Raw genomic sequence first — 12,375 nt, forward strand, 5'->3', positions numbered from 1 at the left:
CAGCAACATGCAACATCCCATCCGGTTTGCGTATAATTGGACCATCATTTATTTTTCAACAGGACAATGACCCCAAACACACCTTCAGGCTGTGTAAAGGCTATTTGACCAAGAAGGAGAGTGATGGAGTGCTGCGCCTCCACAGTCACTGGACCTGAACCCAATCAAGATGGTTTGGGGAGAGCTGGACCGCAGAGTGAAGGCAAAAGGGCCGACAAGTGCTAAGCATTCTGGGAACTCCTTCAAGACTGTTGGGAAACCATTTCAGGTGACTACCTCTGGAAGCTCATCAAGAGCATGCCAAGAGTGTGCAAAGCAGTAATCACAGCAAAGGGTGGATACTTTGAAGAAACTAGAATATAAGACATGTTTTCAGTTATTTCACACTTTTTTGTTACGTACATAATTTCATATGTGTTCATTCAGAGTTTTGATGCCTTCAGTGATAATCTACAATTAAATAGTAATGAAAATAAAGGAAACTCACTGAATGAGAATATGTGTCAAAATTTTTGGCAATGTACTGTATGTGACACACACTGTAGTCAAGCCTCTCAAAATACGCACACGCGCACTTTTTCCTGCATGCCTCTTTGACCTGTAACGTTAGACAGCCAATCACAAGCATTATTAGATCTTGGTATAAGCATGCTACATGCTGATTGGCTCGCTAACGCTGATGAGATTTGCTCCTTAGGTGTTGAAATTTGGTATTGAATGACGAGGCATTTTTCGATAACAGATACTATGGAGGCAATTCGGTCAATGCCTAAAAGCATTGAAGTTGGGTACCCAGCCCTACTGCAAATATGATGTGTAAACAGAATGCACGCTGTGCCACTAACCTGCATTAGATTGAAGCGGGCTACTTCGTTGATGGGTGCGTCTGAAATGATACCATACTGCTCGGGGTTGACTATGGCTGGGCAGATGAAGCAGGTGAGCAGCAGGTCTGTACACATGGTGCGCACCTCGCCCACCTCAAGACGCTCCACACACGACAAAGTCTTGTACATCTGCGACACAATCCAGCGCAGGCTGTGGGGAAAGCAGTAGGTGTTCTGCTTCAGGTAGCCGATAAACTTGTTGACTAGAGCAACCAGCTTGGCTTCGTTGGCCTCCACGGCAGCCTGCACCCTTTGCTTGTAGCCCTCGGAGCCCTTCTCTCCGAAGCGTTCCTGCTGGGCCGGAGTGAGGCGCTCCGTCACCTTGGCAGGGTCCGTCTCCAGGTGGTCTTCGTCTTCCACCAGCAGCTGCATAATGGGTTCGTGGAGGGTGGCGGTGAGAAAGAGTTTGGCCGAGTACAGGCCCTCGGTGAAGAGCTTGAAAAGGATGCTGAAGGCGCAGGTTCCCCGTCGCAGTAGGCGCCGAGGGTTGTCACTCTCCTTCAGCTCAAACTCCACCAGGTATCGCAGCACCTGGGAGTTGGCAAGACAGAAAGTCGCACCAAGAGAAAAGAGAGGCTATTCAATTATTTGTTAACAGTGGTGGAAGAAGCCTTCTGATCCTTTACTTAAGTAAAATTACTAAATACAAAACTGTAAAAAAATACTCTGTTACAAGTGAAAGTCCTGCATTGAAAATGTTCCCTAAGTAAAAGCATGTAAGTATCATCAGGAAAATGGACTTAAAGTATTAAAAGTACTCAATGCAAGGGTTAGAGTTCATTCCTCACATTTTACAAACTGGAAACGATGAAAACAGTTCTGTCATTCAACTTAGTGTTTAACGGTCTAATCATTTCAGCTGGACTTGAAAGCCTACATATTATTGGGTAGTTTCATTTATAATAAAACCATGAACTACATGTGTTTTGAGTGCAAAGATAATGAACTTGTAAAATAACTAGTATATAAAGCTAAAGTAGAAAGTGGCATGAAAAGAAAAGACTCAAGTAAAGTACATGAATCTTTAAATTCGTACTTAAGTACACTACTTGATTAAACATACTCATTACATTCCACCACTATTCTTAACACTGGAGACAGGTAAGGCCACTGACCTGTAGCAGGTAGCTTTCATCCTCCTGCATAATACAGTTACCATAAAGTGCGGTAAAGACTGTATGTGTGACCGCCTGGGTGTTCTCCTGGTTCAGCCTCTCTCCTGCCACCAGACAGGAAGCCACCAGTCTGGGGTTCTCCCATAACCTGGCCAAGAACTCGCCGTAGATCGTCTCCTGGAAGCCCAGAGTCTTGTAGCCATCAACAAACTGTGTGTCTTCCAGCATTTTGGCATGTTGGCAGCATTCAGCCGGAGAGGCCTCCGCACTGTTCAACAGAGTTTTTTCCATTAGTAAAAATCCAACGTCTGACTGACGTGTCCACCTTTAGACAAGCAAGTACAAGCATTACTGCTTGTACAGAATAAACAAATGTGTTTCATAGACACATTTGTTAGAAAAGAAAAATACTTCTATAGCGTGAGACAGGTGTGTCGGAGGGGGACGAGTGGATCAAAAGTTAAAAAGAAACCCCCACATATTGTCTAACTTGTGAGAGAGAAAATATATATATGGCCACGTTTCAGTACTAGACTTTCATCAGGGAAATGGTGTTATATACTTTATTTTTTTTTATAGGAAGTGACTGCTTGTCAGTGACACATTTGCTAACCTTGGAGAGAGCCAGGCTACTGTAGCCGTTAGCCCCCTGACTTATGCTCAGCAAGGCTAACCACATGCTGGCTCCAGCTCTCTACATCATGCACAGACATGACATTAAAATCCATCTTCTCACTTCTGAGAAGAAAGCAAATTCCCTAACTCTGTTTCCCAAAAGGTTGAAATATTCCTTTTTGACAGGCCAGAGTGGATTGTGACGGTAGGTCTGACCTGGTGAGAATAAGACGATCGAGGTTGATCCTCTGCTGCTTGGCGATCCATGCGGCCCGGTACAGCCTCTCGGCTGTCTTCAGCACGTCACTGTTGAGCCTCTGGATCAGCTGCTTCTCTGATGCCACGTACAGCCGCTCCTGCTTCAGGTGGTGGGCCAGAGTGTGGATGTCTGGCTTCACCATCTTCCCCAGCTCACACAAGCAGAGAGGTCAGTGACTGGAGCACAGGAGGGACATGATGGGACGGAAACAGGCCAGAGTAAGGTCAAAGTGTGGAAACGGAAAATAACCTCAAACCAAGTGTTGAACCAAAATCAAATAAGCAAGAAAATGTTTGTCCAGCCAGCTGTGTTAAAGATCAGTGTACCTGTCATGGATAGCGTTATTGTGGTTCTGGAGATGCTTTGTCAAGTTGAAGAAAATAACTTGGGATGATGTGATTAGGGTTATCGCAGCTCTGGCATCGAGGCTACAAATTTTCAAAAAGTCTATGTTAAACTGAAACAATTAGTCAATTCATTTATAAGGCGATCCTAAAAAATGTGATTACAACAATTTTAATAATTGATTCTTGTTTTTTATTGTGATTACAAGTTACGACGTTCACAGCTTTTCTCGGTTTTATATCATTCATTCATATATATATATATATATATATGGGGTTTTGGATTACTGGTGAGACAAAACAAGACATCTTTGAGACACTGTGATGTTAACATTGTTGTACTATTCTAATAAGGGCAATGTCAAGATATGACAGCCATCTGCTACTTCAAATTTGACCAGCCTTTTTTAAATCTGTTTCCCTAAATCCCGTTATGGAAGTGGAATTATTAAATCGCTGGCATACCCCGTTAAGCTTTAATATAGTGAACTGGGAGGATTTTTTTTTTTTTTCGCAGGCACATCAATCAAAGACAAAAAACAGCATTTCTTCCAACCCTGTTATTGTTGTCAGTTTTTCAGAATGTCATTGTTGGAACTTTATGGCATGGGATGCTGTAGGACTGTCTATGTTCAATGAACACACTCCAATGAACACCCACAAAAGTTAGCATTCTGAATTTATGGATGACATACATTGTATAGCAATTTAACTTACGTTACCATTTGCAAATACTATCAGTATTCATTGTTTTCCCTAGGTTTGTGGAAGACTTAGGAACACATATATGGCTAGAATTTTAGCGGTACTCCCTAAAGAAAATGTTCCATTTTTCAAACAAAGCAAAAACCTTCAGTTTCACATCTTTTTGAACCATTATTATTACCACATCTGTGTTTAAAACATTGGAAAAGCTAGAGCAGATAAAAAAATACTTTTCAAAAAGCTCAAAGACAAAACTTGTTAAAGAAGTCCACAGGGGACAAACTACACTCGATCTGAGAATGAGAAGTAATTTAGTTTAATTTAGTCAAATTAATTTGGCTAAGGTGGTGCCTTAGTGGTGGCTATTGGGTGCTGAGCCTAAGCTTTATAATAATAGGGGAAATTCTGAAGCAGGAACTGGTTGACTTTCTTTAAAAGGTCTGGCTAGGCCAGCACGATTAATCGTTATAAAATCGTGATCTTGATTCACAAATTAATTTTTAAATAATGACTTTGATTCTCATTTAAATTTTACATGCTGACTGCATCACACGCGATACTACTTTCTTCTGTGAGTTTTAAACAGACTGTAAAATAGGTTTTAAAGCCCTACCAAGCGCTGCAATGCTCCCCCTTCTCTGCATTGAAGCCTCTCTGTTTACAGGCTTGTGGTGATGCCTAATGTGCTATAGGTGCCAAAAAAATCTCTGTTTGGTACTGCCAATTTGAGAATCGTGATATCAATTGTAAGCTAAAAAAAAAAAAATCGTTATTCATATTTTTCCCTGAATCGTGCAGGCCTAGGTCTGGCTGAACGCTAGCTCACACATGAGACAAGGGAAGGGATCATTTGCATTCCATGTGCTTTAAACGCTGTCCCAGCGACAACAACAAAAGCACGCGTTTCACAAGCTTCAGGAGACGCTACACAGCAGAATATGCAAATCACTCTTCCTTTTCCACATACACACAGCCAAAACATACAAACCAAGCTGAGTGCATGAAATCTGAATTATTTCTTGGTGAATCCTGCCACAAAGCGTCTTTGTGGCAGGCTGCAAAACATAGCAAACACGGTTTTAACTGTGGAGTTACGGCTCTGGGAGGAGAATGAGACTAGACTGGAGAAAACTGCCTCAGAGTGGGAAAGACTGCAAGGCACTGACATTGTTCGTAAACAGACAACCACAACGTTGGAGTTGATGTGTCTGACAAAACAGATTGGTTATGCAGATTTAAACACATAATGATAGGCTTAGCAATGAACTCCCTTGGCAAACCAAGAATAAATAGTGATTACTGGTCTCCAATTACTGTGACAAAAACCCATTTTAGTTAAATGAGCCTCTAATACAAAAAAAAAACATTCAGTATGTTATTTGTGTGTTTGGGGTAGACAAAATACATTTCTTCACAAGGCACAGCTGCTCCATATCATGTGAGAAACATGATGGCCACCTGCCCGGGTGCTGCAGTCCTTCAACACAAAAATAACAGACAGACAATCTCATGAGGGATTAATCCTTCTGTCATTTATCAGTAAAAAAATATCAAACAATTGCTTATAACAGATAAACACATTCAAATTGTTGGCTTCATCCTTTCACATCATTAGAAATTAAATTTTTTGGTTTGCTTGTTATGTCCCTTGTTTAGCATTTATAAGTACACATGTAATACATGTTTATTATATACGATAATGTTTATAATACACTATAGTGTAGTTGCAAGCAGATATAACTGTTTGTTGATATATTTGTCATCAACTATAACTCATCCTGTCGGCCCCAATAAGTGGAGCCAGGTGTCCAGATATGACACTTACTGAATCGCTGTTGTAATAGTATAAAATATGTCTTCATAGGAGGTTATAATTGCTAATAAATACTGTACGTAAACCTGTCATTATAGCTGTTAACAAAGTTCTACATTATAGTCTTATAAACAGGGTTGAAAATTAGCACCAGCCACTAGACAAATGCTGGTAAAATATGCAAGTGGTTGCTGGATTTGCTTCACTCACCAGCCAAAAAAAAGCCTATTGACCTGCTGGGAAATTGCTGCTGGGAAACGACCAAAAAATTAAAGCTTGCAGTGGGTAGAAAGCAAAAATAAGAGAGTAAGAGAAGTGAGACCTCCTCCTGCAGCTCTCCCTCTCCACTCTCTGTCACACAGGATGTGCATGAGTATAACAGCCAATGGGAACTTGGGGTGGGAATCTCTGGGCAACTCATGATTCTGAGAGGTCAACGATTCAATTCTAAACCAATTGTCAATGCATCTCGGTGCAACATTTTATATTTTATAGGTGATTAAAAAAAATATACATGCACAATTATCCAATCCTCTTTCAGTCACTCTTTTTCTTGATTTATACATGTCTGGAGACAGTTATTTTTAACTAATAATGAACTTTTTTTTTTTTATATAATTGATTATTAACTTATGAGAGTCAAGCATTGAATTGTTGTAGAGATAATTGTGATGCATCTAAGAATCAATTATTTTTCCCACCCCTAATAGGACACGCTCTCCGTCTGTGATTGGCCAAAGTCTCGCGTCATGGGCTAGATTTTGTAAAGCCTGAAAACAGAGCCAAGAGGAGGTGCAGACGTCTTATTTTGCCTCAGACCACTTGAATTACAATATGCTGAAAGATTAGTATGGATTTCTTGCCCGACAATGCCAAAAAATAAATTGCCTACCACAGCTTTAATTTCCAACCCTGGTTATGAACCATTTATTAAATGTATGACACTTATAAAGTGTAGAAGTGTTGGCCCAATCTGAAAATGAGTAGTCCTGCTTTAAATGTTATGAAGGTGTTAAATGAGTGGTGGCGACATCTGTTTGGTTTTAATTGGGGCAGCAACTAATGATTATTTTCATTATCAGATAATGTGCCAATTATTTTTTTTTTTATTAAATCAACTTAAGCCTACAAAATGTCAGAAATTTGTAGAAAATGCCAATGACAATCTCCCAGAGCAGATGATCTTCAAACTAAAGCTTTTTTGGTCCGACCAACAGTCCAAAAACATCAAAATATTATGTCTATCCTACCACCACAGACAATTATTCAATGATTATTAAAAATAGTTGCCAGTAAAGTATTACTTGAAATCATACAAAAGGGGGCCACACTAAAACCAACCACTTGGTGGGGGCTTTAAATTATGGTTACCTGATCTAGGCCCACACTTCGGACTTTCTAGATTAAGAGATCTGGATATCTTAAAGGCAAATATGAAAGGACATTTTTCTTTCAGGTTTCCATTTTACATCTTTTTTTTTGGAATTGATTGACAGGTAAGTGGCTAATGAGTACACTCAGGGTGCAATTCCATGTATAGACTCATGTTCTTGAATAAGCACATTCCTCACATTCTTGGAAGGAAGTGAAAAAACAACCAGGATATTAAGTGGCTAGCAGAGAGGTAAGCTGCCATTTGTCATGGGCTCCTGTGCCCGTCAGCTCCAATACAATCCACTGCATAAAGCCACCTGGTGAGTCAGTCATGGAGAGCACTGAGGAACTCTAAAGCAGAAGAGAAACCAAACAACAGACAGTTTGAAGGAAAGCATAATCTGCAAGTTTCTGAGTTGTGTGAGAGTGATTGTAGTTGGGGCAGGATAGCCACACTGACTACAGTTAAAATGAGTAACAAGACGACCAACCATTCAACCATAATATCAGCAGAAGCACTATCACAACAAGGTAGCATAATACACAAGGGGCCGGGCAAAGACAAGTGATTAAAAATGCAACCACATTAGGTTATTATTTCTTTTTTAAATGCAAAGCACAGAATACTACTTTATGAAGTAAATATATCACAGCTGCACCAGATTAAAAGGTGTTTGGAACACAGCCCACTCTTTCTACACACACCCATGCGAAACAACCAATGGAACAAAGTGCTTTTTATAGATATTCATAGGATTTCACTTCCTACAAAAAGGAATTCATGTATCTGAACCAACATCCTCTTCACACTTCCCTTTCAGGTAATTTCTTACAATTCTCAGCAGGCAGATACTGTACAATAAGTGCATGAGGTTTAAGAGAGACCTTTCCCACCATCCGGTCTGGGTACTAGAGCTGTCAATCTTCCTCTATAATACCATTTGAATTTCATTTGTTATTTTTTTGTAATAACAATATCCTCATCCATCGTGATGGAGAGCCACCATCGTGATACCACGCCCCCCGCGGGCGCTGGACGAGAAATTGATAACTCCTTCGGTCTTAAACTGACAAAGACACTTGCGTCGAGCTTTGCGCTGTGCTGCGCAGGGTGCTAGATAGGGCCCCTTAAGTGGAAACTACTTCCTCACCGTATCAGCATGCAGTAAGGTCATGCTCTGCGCTTCGGCTTGGACACAGCACAACAATTTCATCGTCCATCACAATGTTTTACTGTAAATATCGTCACCTGCCAATTTAGGGGAGATCGCCCAACCCTAGCTGTCACTAATATTTATAGTGTTTTATAAGCAACCTGTTTTAGATGTTCATGTTACTGAGAATACAGCTATTAGAAGGTAATATATGCTGTAGGGCAGCTAACATAAACTTAAGCTGACTCCGTGAAGCTCCCAGCTAAGCTAACGTCACTATAACTCATAACACAGTTAGTAAACAAGAAAGAGCTAATGTTAATGTAAGCACTTTGGCACAGTGGATGTCGATTTTAAAGTCATGTTAAAAGTATTTGCCGTCCTTCTGATTTCCAGCCGCGTTACTCGGTACGTAACCTTAACTTACACACCCCACAATGTTATGTGTTTCTCGTTCCCGCTAACTTCTTATTCATAAAACGTGACATGAGTGACACATATGGGTAGGCCAAGTCGAGAAGAGGGAGATTAGCAAACATTAGCCAACACATTTTCAAAAAAAGTCATATTTGAATAGTAATTTCAGCATTTAAATATGACTGTTTTTTTATACATACGATTCATACCTTACTTTCGGTATTCGTTCCAACAACCCTAATGGGTACTGAACCTCAATGAGTATTTGGTCTGATTCTTAGAGTTGGTTAGTTGGGGAGGCATTTACTCTCTCACTGCTCCCCCCCAGATTTACCCAGCCAATGTGGGGTTCAGAGAAGCAACCTTCTTGCCACAAAGTTAACTTTTCTAACCTTGATGATAATACTGCCCCAACGAAATATGTGACAATGTCCACTGTAGGACCGATACTGGTTTTTCAAGGCTGATACCAATTATTAGTTGATAAAACCGATAACCAATATTTGGAACCAAATATACTGTGAAAACAAAAATCTTTAAGTCAAAATTAAGATTTGTTTACAATACCAAATTAAAAACGAAGCTTTGCAATTATTTAATTAATTAGAAACTGTCAACATAATGCACAGTAAACGAGAGTCATATAGTGTTATGGGGGGGACATTTAGTGAGACTCAGTGGTGAGTGAAGCAGAGGGACAGACAGAGCTGTAGCAGAGACAAAACTTTATCGGTTATCAGGCAAATAAAACGCTGATACAGATAATTTGCAAACTGCCCAAAAATGAGCCGATAACCGGTCTATCTCTAGTCCACCGCCTCTGACACAACAAGCTGTAGTGGGGGTAGAAGAAAAAACACAGTATTAAACGTGTCCAAATTCAGGGGCTGTCTTCCTAAATCCATGTTTCTACACCAAATACAGTATGAGGGGTAGATAAGACCCTGTTCCATGTGGCTCCACCTCCATATTCAGTTGAGAAAGCAGTGTTTAAGCTGGAATTCATAAATAATATCCACTGTTTGTCTTTGAGATCAGCTTGGATATGGAGTTAACCACAGGATGTTACATGGAGGTTTTATGGATAAACAGTATTTATCATTAACATGGATCACTGTTTTCCCAGGTGTCTGTCATGTGCTGTCTGTCAAGTTTAATGTTACGACTTGTCCTTTAGACTCGGGTAACATGAAAGTCAACTCGGTTTACCACAGGTGCTGTCACTTTCTGTTGTCTTGAGGGCAACTTCCTACTAGAAAGACATTTTTGACTTTGCCAGTTGATGATGTGCACCAGAGTGAATCTTTACACGTGGCCGGTTATTTTCATAAAACGGACATTTCAACCTCTCCGATATCAAAAATAACATTGTGCACAGCTGTCACTTTTCAGAAAAGTGTTAATTTACACGTACCTGTGTATTTATAATGCCGTCAAGAGCATACTAAACCTGTAGGTGGCAGTGTAACGAGAAGCTCAAGCACATGTTAGCCAGTTAGAATCTCAAAAACAGCAACAGCAACGAATCACTTCCTCTCTCTTCCTCCAATTTTATCAGAGTTTTTAGAAAGACTCGTTTTCAGAGGCAAATTCTCCGTTTGCCTGTAAACGAAGGGCACAAACGAAGGGAAATGTCTCGGTTCGTCAAAATAACCATCTACGTGTAAACACTGCCTTGGTCTCAGTCAGGATAGACCTTCTCAACTGGGCCAGAGGTGCAACGCCAGCCTAGCTCTTAGGTCCTCTGAAGGACACCATGAAGGTGGGTCGAACCATGTTTTGTTGCCCAAGACATTCAATCAACATTACTAAGTGAAATGGCTTCAAGGAAGTTATGAATACTCGGAACGCACACATTCTAACCCAACCTAAATCCCTAAAATGTACAGCAGCAGTCTGCCAAAGTGAAGCAAACAGCACAAACACAGCCAAACACACAGACCACCAGCTCTGCAGTACAATCCCAACTCACAATTCCAGTCATCTCCTTCTGTGACCGCAGATTGTAACACATGTAACACGTATAACCCAAGCATTAGGTTAACACCAATAGTGAAAAGGAGACAGACAGGGGTATTGCAGTGTATTAAAGAATATTAATATTGTGATCTGCATCAACTGAAATGTTTTGCTTTTGTCAGTTTTCTGCGAAACTTTTAGTAGCACACATCCTTCCAAGTAAAGATAAAACTCCTTCTAAGAAATGAATGAGCCTAGGAATTATCATACATCCAGTTACAAAGCAACAAGCGTGTGATCACTTGGTCACACTTGAACTTAGGTTATTCTACTCTCAAACCATATAGAAGGCTAATATGTAGTCTTCACTAAAGCAGAAGAAATTCTTGCTGACTGAACCTCAATCTGAGCTCATTAAGACTTAAGTCACACAACAAAGTGAGCTACTGAAACTGACTTCAGAGGCTAAAATGTGATGACATGAGTTGCTGCGTAATGTGGCATTTGGCATTAGGTAAAAATTGTGTTAATCTATTTGGGTTGAGAGGATACAGAGTTGGGATAATTCAGGAAACGGTATACTATGACACCAGGTATTGTCAAAGAGGGAGGTATTGACTGTATATTTGAGTTTTAAATAATTATTATTTTACATAATTTTTCATCTAAGCCACAAGTTCACTGAGACTTCTGGCCTTTGATTCACATGTCCTGTGTGGTAAGGAGTATAAACACAAAAGTAATTTGATGATATAAAAGGATAGATAGATGATAGAAAAACATCTAAAACTCACATCTGAAATGATAACCAGCAAATGTTTAGTATTTTAACTAATAAAGAGACTTAATACTAATTCACATCTATGACTAATTGCTGCAGTAATATTGGACAAAAAGAGGAGATAATGGCCTCTATGATACAAAGAGTTAACCATAATATTCCGTCGTCAAACAGTAATGATATTAAGTGGCTGCACGCTATTTCCCACAGTTTTACAAGCCTCAACGATATAAACACGGTGCAAGTGGTTATGCTATTAGGCTACAACTTTAGCTAAACAACCTTTTCACAGCATTAATGGGTGGGTGTGGGCAAATTTGGCACTAAAAGCTGAAACATGTTCAAGTGCTGACGTTAAGATGAGAGTTTATGGTGCCCTTGATTTGATGGGCTAACGTTACTAGCTAGACAACTGAGATTTAGCCAACAAATCAACATGGGTTAGGTTAAGTTAATGGGTCTTACTGCTTGCTAAAGTAACCTTGGCTTAGATAGCAGTTATCAATCTAAGAAACAAACCATATAAACCACGTATCTAACGTGTAGGTCAGCTAAATGCTGTGAAGGAAACTGACACAACCCGAGACACCCAGGTGTTAGCTAATGTTAGCTACATTGGTAACGTTACCAGTGAGGACGGGCAAGTATTTGCACTAGCTAGCTAATTAGAGAAGGAGCACAGGCAGCAAACTGGTGCGCTGGCTAACTCTAGCAGTAGCCTGCTAACGTTAACTGAGTTAAACTCGGCTAACGTTTGCTAGTCAAGCAGGGCAAGCTAGCCATAAGCTAGTTAGCTACGTTAGCCTAGCTTTAGGCTGCAAGCTTCTGGGTGACCAAATGTGGTCAATAGAACGTGCTTACATAAATTGAGCAACTTACCTACTGTAATTAACGTGTACTGTTTGTTCACTATTTCTCCAAACAAAGCCGATCATGAGATTTCTCGAATCAG

The 12,375-nt window shown here is 40.2% G+C and overlaps 1 protein-coding gene across 2 annotated transcripts in view; it reads right to left on the reverse strand.

Annotated features, from left to right (window-relative positions):
* The window catches only part of gapvd1 (GTPase activating protein and VPS9 domains 1), a 44,127-nt gene extending 31,752 nt beyond the window's left edge, over positions 1-12,375 (reverse strand). The window contains exons 1-4 of one of the 2 annotated variants that reach the window (XM_032516557.1): positions 12,304-12,375; positions 2,834-3,071; positions 2,003-2,270; positions 846-1,418 (exon numbers count right to left, since the gene is read on the reverse strand). In XM_032516557.1, the coding sequence (XP_032372448.1) occupies positions 846-1,418; positions 2,003-2,270; positions 2,834-3,018 (1,026 nt within the window). In that variant the 5' untranslated portion in view covers positions 3,019-3,071; positions 12,304-12,375. Of the gene's footprint in view, positions 1-845; positions 1,419-2,002; positions 2,271-2,833; positions 3,072-12,302 lie in introns of both variants that reach the window. The other variant, XM_032516558.1, reaches the window with a different exon arrangement.

The sequence above is a fragment of the Etheostoma spectabile genome, chromosome 5 (genome assembly GCF_008692095.1).
Source record: "Etheostoma spectabile isolate EspeVRDwgs_2016 chromosome 5, UIUC_Espe_1.0, whole genome shotgun sequence".
NCBI classification, from domain to species: domain Eukaryota; kingdom Metazoa; phylum Chordata; class Actinopteri; order Perciformes; family Percidae; genus Etheostoma; species Etheostoma spectabile.